The 25,589-nt window shown below is 39.5% G+C and overlaps 1 protein-coding gene across 7 annotated transcripts in view; it reads left to right on the top strand.

Annotated features, from left to right (window-relative positions):
• Positions 1-25,589, top strand: part of PKNOX2 (PBX/knotted 1 homeobox 2) — a 276,614-nt gene that overhangs the window by 225,371 nt on the left and 25,654 nt on the right. For all 7 annotated transcript variants that reach the window (XM_087969713.1, XM_087969720.1, XM_087969715.1 and 4 more), the window contains 2 exons: positions 675-863; positions 23,882-24,011. In XM_087969713.1, coding sequence (XP_087825839.1) covers positions 675-863; positions 23,882-24,011 — 319 coding nt within the window. The remainder of the gene's footprint in view (positions 1-674; positions 864-23,881; positions 24,012-25,589) is intronic.

Below are 25,589 nucleotides of genomic sequence, written 5' to 3'. Positions count from 1 at the left end.
TTAGTGATCGTTCAAAGTTGCAACGGTACTGAAAAAAGTGAGTTATCATCATTTTTCACACTTATGACTGTTGCAGTTTCCCATGGTCACATGACTTATATTCGGATGCTTGACAACTGATTCACATTTATGATGGTTGCAATGTCCTAGGGTTACGTGATCCCCTTTGGCTACCTTCTGACAAGCAAAGTCAATGGGGAAACCAGATTCACTGAACAACCATGTTACTAATTTAACAACTGCACTGATCCTGGCCCCAAGTGTGATTACAACTTGAGGACTACCTGTATTATAAGTTATATGTTCAATTTCCCATTAGGTATTATGAAATAAAGGGATTTACATATTGATTGTTTAACTAGATAACATGATGTGTGTGTGTGTGTGTGTGTGTGTGTGTGTGTGTGTGTGTGTGTTTGCCTGTGTACGAATGCATCTATACTTGTGAGGTTTTTTTGATCAGAAATATAAGAGAAATGTTTTTCTTTTCAAACATAAAATAAAAATGGGAAAATGAGAAAGTGCATGCATTTTTTAAATGATGAATTTATACATTATTAATCAAGGATCCTAGCAGAACTGATTACCATCGTTTGACAGCATTATCTTCCATTGATGCATTCGTTGTTTTCCATAACTAAAGTGACCCTGCTCTTGTTTTGAATTGTCTGCAGATGGTGAAAGCTATTCAGGTCCTGCGAATTCATCTCTTGGAGTTGGAGAAAGTGAATGAATTGTGCAAAGACTTTTGTAATCGTTACATCACCTGCCTCAAAACTAAGATGCACAGCGACAACCTTCTCAGGAATGACCTTGGGGGACCTTACTCCCCGAATCAGTCCTCCATTAACCTACACACACAGGTAATTGCTCAAAAATACACTTCACGTGCCCCCTTATAAACAGCTACAGATATTCTTGAGGCAGAATCATATTTTTCACAATGTACTCTTAATCTGAAAATACCTCCTATTTTGAATTCAGAAAAAAATAAACAGCAGCCGTAAATTGGCAAAATGTGACCAAACATAGAGAGCCCTGATCTTCAGAAATATGTTCATTATTCTTGTATTCCACAGTGCACACCAAGCCTTAATCTTTTTCTCCCCTAGCATTTTGTCCTGCTCAGTTGCAGCCTCTGCTTTGTTTACATTGTGCTTGCTTAGCTGATGCAGCAAAGCTATCAATGCACAATGCAACAAAGGGATTGTTGTTCCACTTGCTGGTTGTAGGACTTAACCCTGGGAGACAAGAAAGAGTGACTGGCACCAAATCACCCAGCTGGCTTCCATGCCTAAGGGAAGACTAGGTCTAGGTCTTACAACCCTAGCCAGTACCTTAACCACTACATCATACTGGCTCTCTATCCAAATTTATCATAACCTATACAGAATAAGAAAGCTGGAAGGAACCTTGAAGGTCTTCTAGTCCGATCCCTTGCTGAAGCAGGAAACCCTATCCCATTCCAAAAATCCTTATAAAAGGTTTGTACAAAGCCCACTGATTAGGATACAGCATGTGACATGTTATATCCTAGTGAACAGGCTGCAAAAGAGCTCTCTCTGAAAACTCCAAAGATCAGTGATCAGTCATAGACCAGGTCTTCTCTACATGGTAGCATTTGGGTGTGCTGGGACCGGCAGTGAATTTTGTGGGTTGCGAGCTCAGAAAGAAAATATACTGTAGTTGGAACAAATGACTCAGTAACGTGCCATAGGTGTAAATATTTCTGTTACATTAGTTGAGGAAAGAAGAGCTGAAGCCCTGTTGCCTCTTCACAATAAATGCTGCCAAGTTCTCAAGCTCATTACTTGGTTGGAAAACTTCATCCAATCATCTTCCAGGAGAACTTTCCATATGAATAGATAAAAGCCTGGGAGATTCTCAAGATGCTAGATCTCCCCAGCACCTAGGGATGATTTCCCATAAGAGTTATACACTTAGCTCTTGAACAGCCTTGTTGCACAAAGTATTCCTCTATTAGACTACAGTATTCTAAATGATTATTTGACATGTCATTTTAATCCCATGAAGTTCCAGGCATTATTTCTAAGGCTATAAATTCACAAATTGATTTTTTCCAAACTTGATGATTGGGAATTGGTGGTTCTTAATAGGATATGAGAGGGCACAATGGCTCAGCAGTTAAAGATTGTCAGCTTGAAATCTGACAGTCCAGGTTCAAGACCTGAGTGCTGTGCAACAGATGAGCTCCCATTCCTGCCCACCTAGCAGTTCGAAAGCATGCAAATGCAAGTAGATAAATAGGTATCACTTCGGTGGAAAGATTCTGTGTCTCTTTGGCCATATGGCCACAGAAAATGTCTTTGGACAATCCTGGTTCCCTTGGCCAAGAAACAGAGATGAGCACTGTGCCCTAGAATCGGACACACCTGACAGGGAAATATTTAGCTTAACTAATAGAATATGTGTGTTTCTTTATTCTCTTTCAGAAAAAACATTCCATACACCCAGCATTGGTTTCATTACACTAAACATCCTTTCGAAAAAGATTTACCAGCAATATAACTGTTCAGAACCCAGGAACCTCTTTTGTAGTTGTCATCTAGTCAAGTAGTCAGCTCTGTTCTCAAGGTTAATCCAGATTGTCGCCATTTGTCACTTTCTTCACAGCTTCACAAAAATAGCTTTCTGTATCTGATTCCTAATTATTCTGAGGATAGTTAATAAATCATTCCCAAGAATGTTGTCTTGTTCATAAACTTGTTGCTTACAAACATAGCTAATATGGCATGTAAACTGAGAAATAGCTCTTTTTTCATATCCTAGCTCGCAAGATTGAAATTGTTTAATTTGAAAGATCTGATAAAAATTACACTTACCTGTTCCTGTTTATAATCCTAAAGAGGAGATCTATTCGATATTAAGTACTATCATTGCTATAAAGAAAAGATTACCTGAGGGTTTTTTTCTCTATGAATTTAACTTCTCCCGTATGAGAATATGCAAAGGATGATCATTATTTGAGTGAAAATAGAATGAGTATAATGCGATGTGCAGCTAGACATATTAAAGTTATTGTATATATTTGAGAAAAATCATTGCAATGCTATTGCAAGTGGTTTAGTAGTATCCTCTTTAGTTCACACAGAAGTAAGTTCTACTAAGTTCAATGGGACTTACTTCCAGGTAAGTGGATAAAGATATGAAATTTATATTAGCAGACATAATTTTTCTTTAAACTGCAGACTCCTTGTGCTAGCACATGAAAATCTTTGTTTGAAAGCCAGAAAAATATTTCCAATGCAATTTATGATCCACGTTGCATTATTTTCTTTAAAATATGTTTGGGGATTGGGGTCAAAATTCCTCTCTCTTTCTGTTTGGTTTTGGAGATGGCATAACCTAACTAATACTTTACCTTCAGAAAAGTAAGGACTACAATTCTAAAAATCTCAATCAAACATGGATTTGTTTATATGCATTTGGCCAGATATAAATCAGAAGACAAATGTCTGGTCGTGTTCTGTATGGATAGTATGCTTTTTATGATAATTTAGAACTTTTCAGAATCTGCAAAAAACACACAATGCACTTCCAAAATATAAAGATTTCAACAACAGCTGGCATGCATACATGGTCATATTCTATGCTCATTTGATACTAACATTTTTGAAGCTTTCAGGTTTGGAGTTCTAGAGAAGACATGAATACATACGTACAAGGACCTATTTAAAATTAGAAAAGAAACTACATGCTGTCAGGGGGGAAAAGTATTGTACAAGATCAAGCTGCAACATTCCCAACTCTGTTATTTTAATTTCTTTCTCAACACTTGACATGTTCTTGCATCATCAATGCTTGGCAAAACCATAACTTTCAAAAGAAAATCTGATTGAACATGCTGAGTATTCCTCAATTATCCTTTACAAGATTAAAAAGACTAAAAGAAACATAAAAATGTACGCTCACATAAAATAAATATATCTTTCTTTAAATTTCTATTCCCTAAAAGAAGAGAGAGAGAAATGCTCTGGAATGCTTTTTAGGCATGAGTAATCTACTGTCAAAAAAACTAAAAAGAGATTTACAAAAATGTCGACGTGTTACTGGAAGATGAGTTTCTCCACTCAGAAAGTATGCAATGGAATTATCTCTGTTTGAGTGAAAAGCAAGCTAACGAATAGTATAATGATGCAAGTCTGAGTTCCAACCAGAGATACAGAAGAAACAGAACTTCAGCAGTTCTATAGGACTTTTGAACCCTTGTTGATACAATACCTCAACAATGTCAAAATAAGTATAGGAGACTGGAAGCGGGTGTGATGGCTCAGTGGTTAAAGATGCTGAACTTGTCAGCAGGGAAGCTGACAGTCTGGGTTTGAGACCCAAGCTCTGTGTGACGGGATGAGCTCCTGTCACTTGTTCTAGCTCCTGCCCATGGAGCAGTTCAAAAGGATGCAAATGCAAGCAGATAAATAGGTACCACTTCAGTGAGAAGGTTACACTGTTATGTGCACCTTTGGCATACAGTCATGCTGGCCACATGACCATGGACCACATTGGCTCTGTCGGCTAAGAAACAGAGATGAGCATTGCCTCCTAAAGTCAGACACAACTGAGTAGGGGAAAGCTTTGCCTTTATAGGAGACTGGAATGTTAAAGCTGAAAATAAAGTAGCATGTGATATAATGGGGAAATATGGATTCTATATACAGAATAATGGAAAAGACAAGAAAATACTAAGTTTATAATAAATACCTTATTTCAGCAATCTAAAAGACATTGCTACGTGGACAATCATCAAAATTAAATTGACTGTATACTCTTCAAGTAAAGATGGAGACATTCTATTCTGTCAGCAAAGCCAAAAATTAGTGCTGATTGAAATTCAAATCACGAGCTCCTTTTTGCAAAATTACAGTGAAACTAAAGAAAACAGATAAAATCATCAAACCAACAAGATATGACTTCAGTAATGTATCATAGGATTATGCAGTGATGCTACAGCATATAGATTTAATGGATTAGAATGGATAAATAGAATGCCTGAACAATTCTGGGTTAAAATTTATGACATTATTAAAGACAACAAAAGATATCCAAAATTAAAACAAGGAAAAGAATACAAAATGCTCCTGATAGTTTGAAAATAGCTGGAAAAATGCAGGGGGGGGGAGGCCACAGGGGGAGAGAAAACTGTACCCCATTAAATTCTGAGTTCCAGATAAGATTAAGAAGAGAGAAGGAATTGTATCTAAATAATGAGTGCAGAGAAATCAAGGGTAATGATAGAAAGGGAAGGTCATGAAATTTATTTAAGAAAATTACAGAAATCATGAGAAATTTTAATGCAAAATAGGGCAAAGACCTGTCAGAAAAAGAAAATATAAAGAAGAAATGTATACAAATGTACAAAAAGATCTCCATTAAATTATACCCACACATTGGGGAAAATAAGTTAAATGGGCCCTGGAAAATACTCCTAACAAAGTTGCAAGAGTTGCTGAAATATTAGTGCAAATCTTTAAAACCTTGCAAGATGATAGAATGAAAGTCTACATAGATATGAAAAGTATAGGACAAGATCAAGGCATTAGAAAAAATAAACATATGTTCTGTTACCAGAAGAGAATACTTCAACTACCAAACAACCTATTTATCTCATTTCTTATAAGATAACACTTCAGATGTTGCATCCAGGTGTCAACAATACATGGGCCAGGAGCTCTTCAGACTGGATTCAGAAGGCACAGAGCAACCTGAAAACATACTGCTAACTTCCAGTGGATAATGGAAAAAATCTATCTTTGCTTTATTGAACTATAGAAAGGCTTTTGACTGTGTAAAATGTAGGCAGTACAAACTGTGGATAGCCCTTATAAGCATGGATTTACTGAATTATCTCAGCATCTTAAAGAATTCATATGATGATCAAGGGGGAAAAAACCCAGAATATGAAGCAACTGGTTTTTTTTTCAAAATTGGGAAAAGAGTGGACCAAGTTTAATTGGAATTAAAATTGCTTGGAGGCACATTAACAGCCTCAGATACTATGTTGATACCTGGAAGTCAGAAAGACTTAAGGAATCTGCTGTTAAAGATGAAAGAGTGCAAAAGCTGGTCAATATTAATACTAAAATTTCAAAAATATATAAATATATGCATATCTTAACTTTATAACATTTGTAACAAAAAAAAAAATTTAAATGTCAACTGGCAAGGCCAACCCAACACAAACAGGGAGCAAAGAAACTGAAGTAATAACAGACTTTATTTTCCAGGACTGAAAAATCGACAAGGATGGTGACCATCATTTTAAAATAAAGAAAAGTGAGTCTGCTACCTGGGAAAGTGACTTTGACAAATCTGGACAAAATATTAAAGGGCAGAGACATCATACTGACATCAAAGGTACATATTTTCAAGGCTATGCTTTTTTCCAGTTATAAGATATGGAGCATCAGAACAGCTGAATGCATTAAAAAAATGGTGCCTTTGAATTTTTATCCTGGAAAAAAAATGCTGATAATATCTTGGATTGTAAGAAGATCAGCAAGTCAGTGCTCATGAAAACTCATGAAACCATCAATGATGAGACTAAAGCCTAAATATTTTGGATTCATTGTGTGAAAGCAAGAGTCAATGGAGAGGACCCTGATGCTTGGAAAAATGGAAGGTGATTGAAAAACTAACCAATAGGAAACAAGGTGGTTGAATACTACTGACCATAATTGTGGGAATCTAAAAAAGAAACCAGCTACTCACAAATCAAACTATTGCACACCAGATCACAAAGAGCCAGTGGCTACTGATCAATATCAAAAAAACAATAAAATAGCAATAAATGAAATAACAATTCTGTCTTTTTTCCTCAATAATCTATTTAACAGAGTAACAGACTTGGAAGAGACCTTGGGGGTTTCCTAGTCTAATCCCCTGCTCAAGCATAAAACCCTATACCATTTCAGACAAGTGGCTGTCCAGTCTCTTCTTAAAAACCTCCAGTGTTGGGGCATGCATAGCTTCTGGAGGTTGGTTGTTCCACTGGTTAGTTGTTCTCACTGTTAGGAAATTTCTTTTAGTTTCCATCCATTGTTTCTTATCTTGCCTTCTGGTCAGTGGTGGGTTCTGTGGGCGTGGCTTGGTGGGCGTGGCAGGGAAAGGATACTGCAAAATCCCATTCCCTCCCCACCCCACTAACCTGCTAACCTGCTTTCCAGCTCCGTTCTCCTGTGCAGGGCAACCAAAGAAGACCCAGCTGATCAGCTGGGACTCAGGAGGCAGAGAATAAATGGGGGCAGGGCCAGGCAGAGGTGGTACTTGCCGGTTCTCTGAACTACTCAGCATGTCCACTACCGGTTCTCCAGAACTGATCAGAACCTGCTGAATACCACCTTCTGCTTCTGGTGCTTTAGAGAATAGCTTGACTCTCTTATACTGGAACATGGCTATCATGTCACGCCTACTCCTTCTTTTCCTTAAACTAGACATGTCCTGCAACCATTCTTCATATGTTTTAGCCTCCAGGCCCCTAAGCATCTTTGTTGATTTATATAGTATTCATGATAATATATTTACAATACTTTATATTTATAATAATTTATAAATATTATTTATAAATACTAGTTGCAAGCCAAACATCTCTACTTTTTATTCAGGACCAAATTCTCTTTTATTCTTTGCAGTAGACTGAAACACCATTAGCCCAATCCCACCCTTTGTACAAGAAACAAGCAGGTTTGTTTGCTTGTTTGTTTTCAGTTTATTTCCAATAGTATCAACCAAATAATAGGGAGTCATATATCAGCTTCACATTGAATGCCTCCTTCCAAGTCTAAATCATGCAAGTTGCTCCTTCATTGATATTACTTGGGTGTTGTTTTTGTGGCCACCCCCACAAAAAAAATGAATGTGCAAAAGATCTATTTTCTTAATTCTTTGTCAGATAAAAAATGGTTACAAGCACCCCCTTTCCCAAAAGGGTGACAATTCAGGGGTTACAGCTGCTTTTTCTTCAGAAGGCAGGCTGAGGGGACATATTGACATGTTTGGGTTTGTTTACAAATATAGAGGTTGAGATAGCTGGAGACAAGCAAAAGCACAGAAGCTGGCAGTCTTCCCCTCCAGATTGTTAGGAGAGTGAAATGGAATATTATGGTAAGCAGGAGAGGTCCCTATTTTAGAGAAGAGTTTAAAACATGGAAATGTTGAATGAGCATTGGTACAATTGCCTTGCCCATCACATGAATCAACCTCTTAGTTCAAGCTATCTACTGTCTGTACCTGGACTATGATTTCTCTCTGAAGAATAACATTTTAAAGATGCCAAGTGAATGGAGAGACCTCTAAATATTGAGTTAAAACCCACCTTTCTCTGTGCAGCCTAGGTTATGTGAAGCCTAGGTTATTCAAACCCAAAGAGTTTCTTGTGGGGGGAAAAGGTGGGGGTGATGAGAGAGTGGAAAAGTTTGGTTCCTGTTTAGATTTTACTGAACTATCTAAATCATTTAATTGTTGATCTTGAGAAAGAAAGAAAGCAACATGTGCACGCAGAGAGCCTATTGTGTCTTCAAATATTCTCCAGAAATGGACTTAATATTCCTTTACTGCTTTATTGTAGTTTCCCTTATGATCAAAATTAGCAAGAAACTTGCATAAAGGAGAACAATAATTGCTCAACGAGCATCTCATTTGTAATTTATTGGTTTCTATTATTGCGAGTCGCCATGGCAACGCCTCGCATCCAGGGCGATGAGAGAGATGTTAGATATGAACTGACGAAGCTCTGAGTCCCAGCAAATGCAGATGCACAGTTTTATCAGTAATTTTCATGAAAATAATATGTGAGGAGTTAATGAGATGGAAAGCTGTCCTGTGGCTATTGTGATTTTTTTTCTCTAAATGTTGATCTAATTAGAATGCATCGGTCAGGAAAAGTAATGAGGATTTAAAGCTTCACAAAGATGCAAGGATCATATCAGAAAATTAACACAAGTCTTTGGAAAATAATCAGCCCCTTAGAGAGGCAAAGAAATGGCTCTCCTTCCCCTTCCCTGACATTTTGAGAAGGAATTTGTCTTCTGCAGAGGGAATGACTGACTGTACACATGCGGCTGGCTGCTGGGATGGCACATTGCGCAAACTGTTGGAGGGGAGACGGGCGTAAGCTTTGGATAAAATTAGTTTGATGTTGCCGGCTTCTGCTGAGGTGATGTGCTGAGAGGCTGGCGGGAGAGATCACGTTTCACGTAACTCAAGAACTAACGCTGGAGCCTATTTTTGGCCTGACATTTGAAGAATGCAGGCCCAGCCAGAGCATGCCAGTAATCGGGACAAAAAATTCAGGGTTTGAAGCAGGATTCGTGTGATTTTTAAACCAGTACAGACAACCATTTTACATCTTTATGTGTTCCACTACAGATAGTTCTTCACCACAACTGAACCCAAAATTTCCCTTCTAAGCAAGGTAGTTGTTAAGAGAGATGCACCCATTTTTATGGCCACAGCTGTTAAGTGAATCATGCATCTGTTAGGCAAATCTGGATTCCCCCACAGTTGCCAGCTGTTTCTTGTGCCTAAGGCAGGACTTAAGGTCTCCCAGTTTCTAGCCTGGTGACTTAACCACTACCCCAAATTGGTTGTCCTCGCCTGCTTATCTTAGTGGGAGGTTTTTAGAGAGGTTTTTATGGGAGAGGTATGGAAGCCCTGAGTTTTGCACCCCAAATTTTAAATTTGATTAAATCAAATTAATTTTAAGTCAAATTTAATCAATCCGTTGGCTGGCTGATCCTGTTATCTAATCCTTTTTATTCATGGAAGGCAGGAATTTTCTGTCTATTTGCTCTGCCCATTTCCTATAAAACTCATCCATCTGCATGGGTGACCATGTTGACTTCCCAAAAACGAAGAAGCTGTTTGGCTTCTTCAAAGCAGTGTCTGGGAACTCTACAATGAAATCCATGGCAAATTATTTCCCCGGGATACCTTACTTGGTTGGAGGTGTTACTTGGAACCCTGACACAGTGTTTACTGCACTGACCAGCAGCAGAATTTTAACAACGAAGTCTCCAGCCCTACCTGAAGACGCTTTGGATTAAAGCTAGAAGTTTTCCATACAGCCCACAAACTCCGTCACAGGTCTGGGCTAGGTGGCCTTCTACTTCCACTCTGGAGATCTAATGCATGTGGGCACTGGCTCCTCTCCTTGCCTCCAAGTTGCCTTTCTACACCTCATGGAGAACAAATCAATCTTCTGAATTCTGAAGGACAGATGGCCATGGATTCAAATGTCTTTCTCCCGAACCCAAACATTGGATCATGGGCTGGCATTCCACCATTGTAATGTAAGATGGGGAAAACTTGTTGAGTGCTATTTCCTCATGCTGCAGGATCCTTGCACATGTTGGGCAAGTCCAAAAGCATTGGTCTTTCTGGAATGTCTAGCTGACACATTGCTGTTGGACTGTATTCATTCATCCTTGACTTTCAATCTGAGATCATAAATATGGGTGAGAGGAGGGGAGAGAGAGGAGGGGAGAGAGTGCCTGGCAATGCATTTGGGCTACAATGAGATGCAGAGAAATATGTTCTCCAGACTTCATTGCAAAGGCTGGAGGGTGGCTTATTTTTCATAAGCACATAGTTTTGGTCACCATGATACAAAAAGGATGCTGAGACCCTAGAAAGGGTGCAGAGAAGAGAAACAAAGTCTGGAGGCTAAATCATATGATGAATGATTGAGAGAACTAGGTATGTGTAGCCTATCGAACAGAAGGATTGGGGAGCACACGATAGCTGTCTTCCAAGACTTGTCTTCCAAAACTTGAGGGCCTGTCACAGAAAAGAGGGGATTGACTTATTCTCCAAAGCACCACAGCTCAGGAGAAGAAGTAATGGGTGGAAGCTTCTTAAGAGAGATCCAACCAAGAAGTAAGGAGAAAATTTCTGACAGTGAGAACAATTATTCAATGGAATAGCTTGCCTCCCAGAGTTGTAGGTGCTCCATCACTGGAGGTTTTCAAAAATAGACTGGACAAGCATTTGATCAGGATGGTGTAAAGTCTCCTGCCTTGAGCAGAGGGTTGGAGTAGAAGACCTCTGAGATCCTTCCTAGCCCTATGATTCTATGTTTTAAACCAGAGGTCTCCAAACTTGGCAACTTTAAGACTTGTGGACTTCAACTCCCAGAATTCTCCAGTACAGCTGGAGAATTCTAGGAGTTGAAGTCCACAAGCCTTAAAGTTGCCAAGTTTGGGGACCCCTGTTCTAAACAAACTTTCCAGGTTTCCCTCTCTTGTTTTCCTGGTGGAGCTCCTATGCTTTTAAGAGGTACCAGAAAATAAAAGCAGGACATTTTTCTGAATGGTTAAGCTATCCTGCTTAATTAAAGTCTCCCATGCTGCCTGCTGTATAGTTTTCAAATGTGCAAGAGCCCTTCCCAAGGAAAAAGCTGGAAGATCTGAACAGATCCCATTCAGTTCGGCTAGAACAGCATTTTGACTTTCATCCAAAATAGGACTCAAGTCATTTCTTTCTTATCTGCACGTGCAAAGGATGTTCTTGCTTTTATCCTGCAAGTGTAGGTGTTGATCTTTCTACAGTATTTGTTAGTGGGAAATGCAAAACCACTTATATAATTCAGACAGTATTTGTTCTTGATGGGACTTGTCTATCTACTCTCCAATTCTTCCCTTAGCCCTTTCCAAAGAGACCAGCTAAAATTAATCTTCATTTGTACGATAATACTGTACTATATAAGACTTTCCTCTGCCTTACAAGAGGCTTAAGTTTTTCCCCGTTAATCCTGGAGGCAGATCAAGGTAACTGTAATCAACAGAATTATAGAAAATACTGTATAATGATGGCACCACCCAACGAAGAGGGGCATTTTGCTTCAGCTGAGCGTATCTGGAGAACTTATCCCACAAAAAGGAAACCAGCTGTAGCACAATATATCAGCCTGGCCAAAAGCTATCAGTTCTCATGGGAGGGAATCTAAGCATTTGAGCAGAGTTGGAAATCTCCAGACTTTTATGGAAATGTGTACAATAATGCTGGGGCTGCAAGGAGCATTTTATAAATATTTTGTGTTTCTATTTGGAACTGATTCTCAGTCGTTTCATAGTTCTGTAATGTTTTATTCCAACCGAGATGCAGACTTGGACATGTTTTTTAAACAATATTAGTTTTCATTGTAGTATAAATAGGCGTTTTGTCTTAAAGTTCAGGGCTGGGTGGAGCATGATGTCAAAAGGCAATGTAACTATAGCCTAGTTAGTGTAATGCTATGAAGAACCTGTTTGCATGGTTTTATCTAGTACAGGGGCTCAATTTGAGCCCATGCATTGTGCAGTGCTATATGCGCTGTTCACACACCAGTGCTTTTATCATTACACTACCCTGTGTTGGCTGTATCTCTTTCTCACCAACAGATTTCTCCCTGCTCTAAAAATAAACAAGCCAAAAGTATCCAGATCTTGCAGAAAGCATAGAGAAGGAATTTGACCTTTGCAAATTCCACTGTAAGCTGATCGGAACAACATGTGAACCAGAACATCTGTATCTGTTGGAGATTGCCCTTCACCATTTATTTTGGGGCAGCTCTCAGCTTTCCAAGCAGTTCCACCAGCATGTTAAAATATAAATAAATAAATAAAGACATACACACTCTCTCTCTCTTTCTATCTATCTATCTACCACACACACACACACACACACTGGTGGAACTGTTTGGGAAGCTGAGAATGCCCCAGAATATATATAATGGAATGGAATGGAGTGGATTTTATACAGTGCTGAGAAATCCCAAATCCATGCTCTCAAATGCTGTGTTCAGAATCAGCCGCTTAGCGCAGAGCTCAGTACAAATGCTCAGTACAAATGCTCCTTATTTCGCAGAATGTTTCTAAACTTACTGAGCCATTTCATGTTTTCAGGTGCGTTATCCCTCATCCTGTTTTGCCTTCAACTTTTGTGCTCAGGCACGAATACTCTTCTGCAATCTGTAGAGCAGTAATGGGAAAGCTTTGGGTGACCAGAGGCACATTTATTAATGGGGGAAGGGGGGATGGATGGGAGAAAGAGCCGAGTGTTCCAATAATCACCACAAACTGAGCATGGCTGGGTCTACAAGTAGTAGAACAGTACAAGAAGTAGTGGAACAATGACATCAAAACAATGCTTCACGCATCATGATGTCATTCTTCAAAGTTTGACTGTGGTAATGGTGGCAGTCATAGTATTATATTCATATATTAGTTGTCAGATTTATATTCCTGAGATTCTTCCAGTACACACAATGATCCCCATTCCAATGTTATGTTCACAACAACAATGATGTGCAGTGATTCACAGAGAGAGAAGTTCCTCCTAAGTCTCCCAATAGAACATTTGTGGTAGATCTTGATTCTATGTGCCAGTAATGAAAACCCTCCTATACCTTTCTAGTACATCTAATAATCTTGCATTGTAGATGTTGTCAAGAGCAGGTTATTGGAACAAATTATTTTCTAGGATGTTTCTGTCTTTCTTATTGTATGATGCTGTACACAGTAGCTTCTGAGCTGTGGGAAGATCGTGTTCAAAGTGCTCTATGCTCTGTCTTTGAAGACGCTCATAATAGGATGGGCAGAGACTTGGCTGAGCTGGCCTTAACAACCCATATAGGTCCGTGCATTGTATGTCCGTATTCCTGGGCATACTCCATTCGCTTCCTAATAGCAACATGTGGCAATTTAGCTTCTTAGCTGACTTTGGCTTGATTTTTCTCTGCTTCTGTCACTTAAAATCCCGGTGCTGATGAGGTCACTGGGCATTTGATCATTAAAGTTAGGAAATGTTAATTATTTCCTATCAAAACTGCATGACCTTTTAGAGTTATTCCCAGTCATGGATATTGAACAAGTGCTTGGAATAATGAGAAACACAGATACTCTGGAGCGATCAGCGGTTCCAAATATAATTCTACTCTATAATTATTGCCATACAATGACTGCTGCTTCTCCTCTTCTTTTTCTTCTTTCTCTTGTTTCTTCTGTTAACACGGGTCATCTATCGCAATCATATGGCAATTGAAAGTAGGAATTATTAATAATTATTGTGGCATACAGGTAGTCCTCAACTTATGATCACCATTGAGCTCAAAATTTCTGTTCTTAAATGAAACATTTGTTAAGTGAATTTTGCCCCATTATGCAATCTTTCTTGCCTCCGTTGTTAAGTGAATCATGGTTGATAAGTAAGTAACCAGATTGTTAAATTAATTTGGCTTTCGATTGACTTTGCTTGTCAGAAGGTCACAAGAGGAAAAATCACATGACCTTGGGACACAGCAACAGTTGTAAATGTGAACCAGTTGCTGAGCATCTGGATTTTGATCACGTGATCATGGGGATGCTGCAAAAGTTGTAACTGCAAAAAGTGGTCATAAGTCCCTCTTTTCAATGTTGTAAGTTGAGGACTACCTGCATATTAATTTAGTGGCGGAGGAGTGTTGGGGGACCCATGAAAGGGTGCAGCATGTGGTTAGATTGTTCTACAATATTTGAATAGGGAATATTCAAATTTTTGTCAAAGGGAAGAGGGTGTGGATTTATTCTCTATAGCGTCCAAGTGTTAGGACTAAAAGTAAAGGGTAAAAACTTCAGAGAGAGAGAGAGAGAGAGAGGGAGGGAGGGAGGGAGGGAGAGGGAGAGAGAGAGAGAGAGAGAGAGAGAGAGAGAGAGAGACCCAAACTTAAAATAAGGAGGACATTCCTGAACATGCATGCTCTTAAACATTGGTGGTTTTCAAAACAAAGTTTGGACAGCCAGTTTACTGGGATGGTCTGAGGTCCAGCTTTAAAACATGGAATTGGACCAGATGACCTCCATAGTCCAACCTGATGATTCCATGGTGCTATGAATCCCCAAAGTTGCTTTTTAGATTAGTGGAGGTATTAAAGTGCTTGTCCCAAAGGTGCTTTTTCAAAAGGCAACTGGACTTCGTTTTTCCTTGAAGGCGTTTTGCTTCTCATCCAAGAATCTTCTTCCATTCTGAAATAAGAAGCTTCTTGGATGACAAGCAAAACATCTTCAAGGAAAAACAAACTCCAGTTGCCTTTTGAAAAAGCACCTTTGAGACAACCATGGCCTGGATGACTGAGAATCTGCAGAGACATCTATGAAAGTGTTTGTGTCTTTCTTTTTCTTTCGAGAAGCAAATTCTGGGTAACTCACAGCACGCCTCTTTTCGATATATTTTTGCAAGGCAACCTATGGTTCATTCTTTCAGGGTTTCAAGAGTAGAGATTACATTCTTACACGTTTGTTTTCTTGTTGGCTGTAAAAGATGTTGACTGAAGTCAAGTGGGCCATAGTCCAGGAAACAAATTTGTTACAGCATAATCAATTTGTTATTCTTTAAAAGGTGACATGACTGTTTGTTGTCTTTTTGTTACTGTTCAGTTCATGCATTAATTCTCCAGATAGATATAGAGATCCGATGCAAGGAAGTCATTGGCAGTGTGCCAGGTTTCAGTCTCTTGGCCATCACATTGGATTTCAGGAGCCAGTAACTGCAGCTGGTTTTACATTATTGACTAGCCAAAAATCCCAAATTGAAATAGGTGGTTGCAAGGGAGAAAACTGAATAATAGCCTTAATCGGGATTAAATGTTATGTGACATGTTTAATGGATGAATGTGTACATGACTGTGCATGTATGTGTGCAATATTACACACTTCTCAGTGCTGATCTTTGTAATAATTATATGACAATTATATATTGCTGTTATAAAATATTGATGTATATACAGGCCCCTTTAAGAAAAAGAAATTTATGTTTGTTGTTGTTGTTCTTATTGATGGTATTCAGACTTTATAGTGGGATTCTTACTGACCACTTTAAATTTCAAATCGAGTAGTTTATGAGTTTATGATTGTGTGGGAAAGGTATGAAGATAAGTATGTGAGCAGAATATCTTCACATGCCTAATTGGCATAGATATATATTTTAGAGAGAATTTTCTTTTAAAAGGGTTGATAAATGTTGATTTTATATGTGCCTTTCTTGGCTGCTGAACTGAATTTTTCTTGCATCATTTTATTAAGTTACCATTGGCTTTACGGGGAGGAAGAATGAACAGATGTCCTTTTCAGAAGCTTTTCAAGGTTATGATACTGATCCTAGAGTCTGCTGACCTTGCACTAAGCTTTGGTGGGAAAATATGCCATTAACTCAAAAGAGATGCTCTGAGTTTGAGCATCAGTGGCTACCCCCATCTTAGCCCTGGACCATTTACATTAATTCACTGGTGCCCTGTTTTCTCTGAAGGTGGTGTGGCATTATTTTGATTGATTACAAACACATTCAATGCTTTATTTACATTCTTAAATCCCACATCTCTTCGTAAACATCCCACAGCTAGCCATCCATCTGTATAACTCATCTGAATGCGGTAATGATGAGGATGTAGCAGCTTTGATGCCTCAATGAACTGAAGACAGGTTGGGCGAAATCACAAATCTTGGATTTTCATCCTGAAGGCAATAAATGTACAGGTGAAACTTGAAATATCGTGCAAAAGTTCATTTATTTCAGTAATGCAACTTAAAAGGTGAAACTAATATATGAGATAGACTCATTACATGCAAAGCAAGATAGTTCAAGCCGTGATGTGTCATAATTGAGATGATTATGGCTTACAGCTCATGAAAACCCCAAATCCACAATCTCAGAAAATTAGAATATTGTGAAAAGGTTCAATATTCTAGGCTCAAAGTGTCCCACTCTAATCAGCTAATTAAGCCATAACACCTGCAAAGGGTTCCTGAGCCTTTAAATGGTCTCTCAGTCAAGTTCAGTAGGAATCACAATTGTGGGAAAGACTGCTGACCTGATAGTTGTGCAGAAAACCATCATTGACACCCTCCATAAGGAGGAAAAGCCTCAAAAAGTAATTGCAAAAGAAGTTGGATGTTCCCAAAGTGCTGTATCAAAGCACATTAATAGAAAGTTATGTGGAAGGGGAAAGTGTGGGGAAAAATGGTGCACAAGCAGCAGGGATGACCGCAGCCTGGTGAGGATTGTCAGGAAAAGGCCATTCAAAAATGTTGGGGACTTTCACAAGGAGTGGACTGAGGCTGGAGTCAGTGCATCAAGAGCCACCACACACAGACGGATCTTGGACATGGGCTTCAAATGTCATATTCCTCTTGTCAAGCCGCTCCTGAACAACAAACAACGTCAGAAGCGTCTTACCTGGGCTAAAGAAAAACAGACCTGGGCTGTTGCTCAGTGGTCCAAAGTCCTCTTTTCTGATGAGAGCAACTTTTGCATCTCATTTGGAAACCAAGGACCAAGAGTCTGGAGGAAGAATGGAGAGGCACACACTGCAAGATGCTTGGAGTCCAGTGTGAAGTTTCTACAGTCTGTGTTGATTTGGGGAGCCATGTCATCTGCTGGTGTTGGTCCACTGTGCTTCATTAAGTCCAGGGTCAACGCAGCCGTCTACCAGGAGATTTTGGAGCACTTCATGCTTCTTTCCACAGACGAACTTTATGGGGATGCTGACTTCATTTTCCAGCAGGACTTGGCACCTGCCCACACTGCCAAAAGCACCAAAACCTGGTTCAATGACTGTGAGATTACTGTGCTTGATTGGCCAGCAAACTCGCCTGACCTGAACCCCATAGAGAATCTATGGGGCATTGCCAAGAGAAAGATGAGAAACATGAGACCGAACAATGCAGAAGAGCTGAAGGCCGCTATTGAAGCATCCTGGTCTTTCATAACACCTCAGCAGTGCCACAGGTTGATAGCTTCCATGCCACGCCGCATTGAGGCAGTAATTGCTGCAAAAGAGGCCCAAACCAAGTACTGAGTACATATGCATGCTTATACTTTTCAGAGGTCCGATATTGTTCTATGTACAATCCTTGTTTTATTGATTGCATGTAATATTCTAATTTTCTGAGATTGTTCATTTGGGGTTTTCATGAGCTGTAAGCCATCATCTTCACAATTATGATAAATCATGGCTTGAACTATCTTGCTTTGCATGTAATGAGTCTATCTCATATATTAGTTTCACCTTTTAAGTTGCATTACTGAAGTAAATGAACTTTTGCACGATATTCTGATTTTTGAGTTTCACCTGTAGGGTTTGCCACAATTTGATGAAAACTAAGATGAAAACCTAGCACTAAAGGAAAACATTTCTGACAGAACAATCAACCAGTGGTATATCTTGCCTTCAGATGTCTTGTAAGTGCTGCATCACTGGAGGCTTTTAAAAAGAGACTAGACAGCTGTCTGAAATGGTATAGAGTCTCCTGTTTGAGCAGGGGGGTGGACTAGAAGACCTCCATCACTGATATTCTGTTCTGTTCTGTTCCATTCCTCCATTCCATTCTTTTCCTTTCCATTCCAAATTTTCTTTTCTAGTCTAGTCCAGTCCAGTCCATATTTTCTATGCTATTCTACTCTACTCTACTCTACTGTTGTGGTTCCCCGGCAGCAGGTGCAGATGGCTGAGGACTCAGAGAGCGAGGACTCAGATGAGGGGCCTGTAGGTGATGCAGGAATGGGGCCAGGACCATTAGGGAGTGGAATATGCTGCCTTTGGAGACTGTGGAGGCTGGCAGCAGTGATGAAGAGGGCCCCGAGGAGCCTGTGCCCAGTGCACGTGCACGCAGGGCTGCTCGAAGGAAAAAGCAGCTGCAGCACAAGCGACTCAGGAGTAAGGTGGAAGGTAATGGCCCCTCCCTGAGGAGATAAAAGCCAGCTGAAAAACTGGAGTTCTTTGCAGGAAGCAAAGAAGTTTTTACACTCAAGCCTTGTGGACGTTCAGAGTATCTTGATTGGTGTTTGGAGACTCTTTGGGTTTGAAATATTTCTTAGTAACTTTATCTTGTGTTCTTGGCAGCCTTGCACAACCTTGGCAATGCTCATTCTTATCAGAGAAAATTGTCTGAAACAGCCTTTTAACCGTGAAGGAACAGAATTCGTAAAGAATCATTAAAAGGTTTGCAGTTACCTCTGTTTCATGTTTGTTTCCTTGGAACAAGGTTTGGGTCTGAACATCTACTCCACTCTACCCTAAAAGAACTATATCTGAAAGGAAGTGGCTAGGAGCACTGAAAAGTCAAGGTTTTTCTTCCAAGGCATCTTAGCATGACATATTTGTTGTAAGAAAGAGAAGAGTGTGAAATTTGTCATGGTTCCAAATTAATCCCAGCAGCTTGAAATAGAAGAATCATCATCTACATTCATGGTGATCTTGACCCGCCCCCCACTGGAAAATGATGCAGCAGGATAAAAATCCCACTCTGGTGCCAGCATTATTGAAGGCAGCTTCCTAACGTTTTTCTCAAGTTGTTAATTACTCAGATTTGTGTTACAGGGAGAGAGAGAAGAACAAGCAGTCTCGGGAAAAGAAGAGAGTGCAAGCTCAATGATGAAACGGGACTCTCTCTTGCCCTCTGCGGTTATACAAATTGGGCAGTTTTTATTCTGCCACATGTAACCTACTTGGCCAGAAGGAAAGGCATGCAGGGATGGAATGAAATATTTAAGTGAAGTTCACATTCCCCGCTGAAGCTATGGATCTGTATGGCCAGATGTACTTTCTTCCCTTTCTCACACTGCCTGGTGTGATTCTAAAGATGGCCCTAGAAGGAAAAAGAGAAATCATTAGATGCTGGTGAATCCATACAAGAAGACCTGGATACCTTCTACTGTGCAGAAGAAGAATGTTTAAGATGTAGGTTTCTGATCTTTTCTTGACTGAAATCAAGAAGGAGCTTTTTAGATTGCGCCAAGAAGATTGTTACTATACCTCAAACAGATTAAATGATTAAAAATATGGAAATTTCAAGTTAAACATCTTTATAATTGGATAGAACCACTTGAGGAGTTGCCTGGAGGTTTGGAGGTGAAGTGGATGTTTTGGAGATGTTTAAATAGACCACACACTGGTTTGGCTAGAACTAAAGACCACAAGGAAAGAAATGGGAGTTTCTATCAGAGAAAAAGGATATTTATTGCAAATGTGGCACTATTCAAGCAACTGTTCATCTTTTACAGTGCCCCCTGGGACCGACATGCACACAGTATGACTTGCTGCTTGGAAATATCCTTGCCATCTATGTGGATGAAAATTAAATAAATTCATTTTCATAAATAGTTGTAATCTTTTGAAATTTAAATAAATCATTTCCCTTTCTCTAGTGCCTACATTTCTGACATGAGACGAGATCCTTTTCAAAATATACGAACTGTATATTTCAAGGAATCTCAGAATAAATCTTGCAAAGATGGACATATAAGTGATGGGGAGCTTCGTGCATGATTCTCCTTTTCCCCAAGGACGGAGGCCTCCCAGTAGCACAAGCGAGTCTTCTTTTCTTTTTCCATTAGTGCAGATTTTTTCAATCATGGTTCCTCGTATATGGTTGGACCAGAGGTGGTATTCAGCAGGTTCTGACCAGTTCTGGAGAACCGGTAGTGGAAATTTTGAGTAGGTTAGAGAACCGGCAAATACCACCTCTGACTGGAGATTTCACATATCCTTCCCCTGCCACACCCACCAAGCCACACCCACAGAACCGGTAGTAAACAAATTTGAATCCCACCACTGGGTTGGACCACATTCAGTGCAACATGTCTCCTACCAAGATATGATGGAGCTCATAATACAACAGCATCTGGTCATTAAGTAAAGATTGCAGCAGTGGAAAACTTTGACCTCTCCAGATGCTCTGAACCTCAACTATCATCAGTCTCACCAGGAAGTCCAATAGTAAGAGATTATGGAAGCTGTTGTAGAACAGACTCCTTATGGTTGAAGGAGCCAGTCCTCTATTAGAATAACAGAATAACAGATTTGGAAAGGACCTTGGAGGTCTTCTAATCCAACCCCTTGCTCTAACATTTCAGACAAATGTTCATCCAATTTCTTCTTAAAAACCTCCAGTGTTGGAGCAACCACAACTTCTGGAGGCAAATTGTTTCATTGATTGATTATTCTAACAGTACATTTCTGGGTTGGTTCTCTCCTCTTAGATTATAACTCAAAGATAATTCATCCTTTGAATGACAAAGTTATTGTCTTGCATATGTAAATACTGTAGCTGTACTAGCTAACCTCTATGTAGTAATCTTTATTGAATATGGAAATAGTGGGCTTAATATAAGCAACAGACATCTAAGTTATTCTGACAGTTTAAAAAATTTGCTTTAGGAAATGCTAAGGCAACTTGAAAGCATCCAGACTTTCAAAGACTTTCCAGTTTTTGAAGTTTTATATTTGCTTTCCAAATAGGCATGACTGTCTAACTCATTCACTGAATTTTAAATTTATTCTGTAGATGTATTCACACTGATATTGAAATATGAATGTTACTTTCCTTATTGAGGGAATGGCACAAAAGTAGTATGACACTAAAAGTTTTATTTGGGGAAAGGCTTCATAAAAAATGACAAACTCCTGTAGAAAATATTCATTTTTGAAGTTTTGCTCCACCTGTTTGGAAGTTCTACACATACAAAAGTAGGCATTTCTCATCATAAGAAAGGATTTAAAAGAATCCTGGATGCATGTTTTATTTGCAGTCACATTGCTTCGTGGTTTCAGTTTCATTCTGCAGACATTTTCAAATCAGGTACCTTTAAGAAAAGCACCGTTAGGAAAGTTACTCAGATTTCTTTTTTTTAGATTTTTATCCCATCTTTTGTTCCATATTCAACTCAAGGCAATGAACATACCTAACACTCCTTCCTACTCATATTTTCCCCACACAACAGTCCTGTGAGTGAGTTGATCTGAGAGACAGTGACCGGCCTGAAGACACTCAGTCAGCTCTCATTTGTAAGGTAGGATTAGAATTTACCATCTCCCAGTTTCTGGGCCTGCGCCTTAACAACTACACCAAACCGGCTCTCCGTTTCTGAATCAATTTTTCAAAGATTTGCAGAAGTTTATGCTTTGCAATTGCTTAACGATTCTTCTCCAGTTTAATTACTGAAAAACTATTGTTGGAAAAAGACCAGGAACAGATTTCTGTTTGAAAGACTTTGCAAGTTAAGGTTTTGATATTGATAACAAAATCCTAGGTTGAATACATGTTAACAGACAACCTAACCATTGTTGATGCATGTTGGGTCACCAGCTATTATATTTCCTCTGACTCAATTGATGGATTATTTGTGATAAAAATAACAAGCATCAAGTAGAGTCTTACAGCCAACCCTCTGATAATATCTGGAATCAACCAAAGGTACAATTGCAAGTAGATTTCTTAAGCAGTGACAGTGAAAGCACCACAACTCTACTTGTGAACAGCAAGCGAAGATGTAATTCCTTAAATATCAGTGAAGCAACAAGGCTCCAACTCTTCAGAATAGCGAGCCAGGATGGAAATAAAATGTCTGCCCAAAAATACATCAAGTGAGTGAATCCTATGAAGAAATAAAAAATTAGAAAATCAGTCAAACAGTGTTTTTGCTGGGTTGCTTGCACATACATTGGCATTTTTCTGGATGCTGGAACATTGTTTATTATATATTGATCAGCATCCTCAAGAAAGTAATATTAGCTACATGGATTTACTTAGATAAGACAAATACGTAATGAACAATGAAAAGTGTTAATTGAATGCTGACCTGTTATCCCTTCAAATTACAAGACTGTCTTCTTTAATAATTGAATATTTCTGTTCTGCATCTATTATGATTTGGGGCTTTCCCTCTGTTGCATACTGATAATGCCACCAGCTCGCAGAAAAGAATGTCTCGCTATAAATTAAGTTTGCCTTGGCAAAAGGCATGTCTTGCTGGCATGGCTAGTGACAGCCACGAAGAGCAGGTGGCTTGTACAATATACTCAACAAGCCTAAAAGCTGAATTGCCAAAGTCATATTGTGGGAGCTCAATTTGAAATCTGAGGAATCAGAACTTTCGAAGAAGTTTAATGACTGGTTGTGTATCAGGAAAGACACAGGCTTTTCAACAAGGGTGCAGCAGAGTCCACCATTCAAATTCTACTTTTCCATCTGTATAGGTAGTCCTCAACTTACACCACAACTGAGCCCTAAATTTCTGTTGCTAAGTGAGACATTTGTTAAGTGAATTTTGCCCCATTTTACAACCTTTCTTGCCACAGTTGTTAAGTGAATCACTACAATTGTTATGTTAGTGACACGTTTGTTAAGCGAATTTGCCTTCCCCACTGACTTTGCTAGTCAGAAGGTTAAAAAAGGTTGCATCTGAATTTTGGTTACGTAACTATGGGGATGCTGCAATGGTCGTAAGTGTGAAAAATAGTCTAAACTATTTTTCAGTGCCATTGTAACTTTGGACGGTCACTGAATGAACTGCTGTAAGTCGAGTGTATTTTATTTTTAAACATTTTTATCCCAACTATGCACTGATAACACAGACAGCTAAATATTTTAAGTTTGTAAGGGTGTGCGGCTTTCCAATCTGGTTACTCTCACCCACTTCTTTTACCTAGATATATTTAATTTCCAAACTTATGACATCCCCAAATGTACAGTCATTTTGAGTTGAGAACTGCATCACAGAATTGGCACATGGATTGTGGGGGTCCTGATTTGCATGGGTTCCTGAGTGGGCTGCTTCCGGAGGCATAGCTGTGGTTTTAGCACAAAAAAGTAAGTGGATCTTGTCTAAGGATTGGATAAGAAGTTTCTTGCTCCTTATAAGTTATCAAATAAGCCCTAGCCTCTCTTTGTGTCTCAGCTCATGCTATATAAGCCTCAACTTCAAAAGGAAATAAGGCAAATCCTAGAGGGTGTGGCTGAGGGTGATACCCATCTTTGTTTTCATTCAAGAAGTCCTTAGCACTGAAATATTATCTCTCGTGGGCATCATGTTTTTACAAATCTCTTCCCCATTCTTGTCTTCTCTCTCTATATAGGACATGTTGCAAAATTCTCCCAACTCCATGACAGCCATACCTGGTAACCCCCAAGGAATTGTGGTACCTGCCTCAGCACTGCAACAGGGGAATATCTCCATGGCAACAGTGAACTCACAAGTTGTGACAGGTGGGAGGCGTGGAGCATACGTCCGTGACCATGTTAGTTGCGTCTTTTGCATGCTTGGTATTTTTAACCCTCCTTCCATAACCAGATTTGAACTATGCATAGTCTAAACCAGGGGTCTCCAACCTTGGCAACTGTAAGACTTGCGGACTTCAACTCCCAGAGCAAAGCTGGCTGAGGAACTCTGGGAGTTGAAGTCCACAAGTCTTACAGTTGCCAAGGTTGGAGACCCCTGGTCTAGACAGAGCAGTGTGGAAATCGGTTAATACGCACACATCTTCTTGTACCCTCATCTTCTCAATCAGGCTGTGCAGGGCTGGGACTTCATCTCCCAAAAGGTGGTTTGGGAGCGAAAGTATTGCCTTCCGACATGCATGCAAAGTGCTCCTGTGCGCCCTGAATCACAACTTAGGGATTGAGTCAATCGCACTGCAAAGTCCCACGTGTGCATTCCTCAGAAGCCCCTCCAGAATTCCTCTTGAGGCACACACATGTTGCTTTTTAAATTTTGTTTTAATTTTTAATTTTATTTATTTTTATTTTTACTAATTGCCCAGGTCATTCAGCACATAGGAATCACGGGCTTTTGTTTTTCTGTTTCATTTAAGAGACTGTATTGACATCTAAAAGCCTCTCCCTTTCAAGAAAACCTCCTGCGACATGCTCTCCAATGGTAATCTGTCTTTACAAAGGTAGTCCCCAACTTACGACCACTATAGGGACCAAAACTTCCATTTTTATACAAGGCTTTTTTTTAAGTGAGTCACACCCAATTTTATGACTGTTTTTGCCATGGTTATTAAGCAAATCACTGCAGCCATTAAGTGAATCACACAGTCATTAAGCAAATCTGACTTCCTCCATTGACTCTGCTTCTATAAGAGCTACAATGGTTAGAATAGCTAGTGGTTAGAATGCAGCATTGCAGCCTAATTATACCAACTGCCAGGAGTTCGATCCTGACCGGCTCAAGGTTGACTCAGTCTTCCATCCTTCTGAAGTTGGTAAAATGAGGACCCAGAGTGTTGGGGACAATAGGCTGACTCTATAAACAGCTTAGAGAGAGCTGTAAAGCACTGTGAAGCAGTATATAAGTCTAAGTGCTATTGCTATTGTTGGAAGTCAGATGAGAAGGTCACAAATGGAGATCACATGACCTCAAGATGCTACAACCATCATAAATACATGCCAATTGCCAAGCATCCAAATTTTGATCATGTGACGTGACATTTCGATCACAGGATGCTACAATTGGTGTAAGTGCAAGGACCGGTTGTAGGTCATATTTTTCAGCGCCATTGAATGGTCGCTAAATGTAAGTCAAGGACTACCCGTACATGGAATCAGCAAGTTTCTTAGAGTTAAGTCCTCATGGGACTTGAGTTCAGTATTGCACTAAACATCACGACTCAAAAAATATAAGTGATATCAGAAAGAGATTTCAGAAGTACACCTATATTTTTTAGCATGTCCTACCTTGGAACGATGATACACACCGACACCAAGTTTTCAGCAAAAGTTGAATTGTTCCAGGGATTTGGAAAAGCTGAATGGAGTTCCAGAATCACTGTTTTCCCACTC

Source organism: Notechis scutatus, chromosome 7 (assembly GCF_049901735.1).
Source record: "Notechis scutatus isolate UNSWTSFEM ecotype Mainland chromosome 7, rNotScu1.2, whole genome shotgun sequence".
Taxonomy (NCBI): Eukaryota; Metazoa; Chordata; class Lepidosauria; order Squamata; family Elapidae; genus Notechis; species Notechis scutatus.
This window is presented reverse-complemented; position numbering and strand designations above follow the sequence as displayed.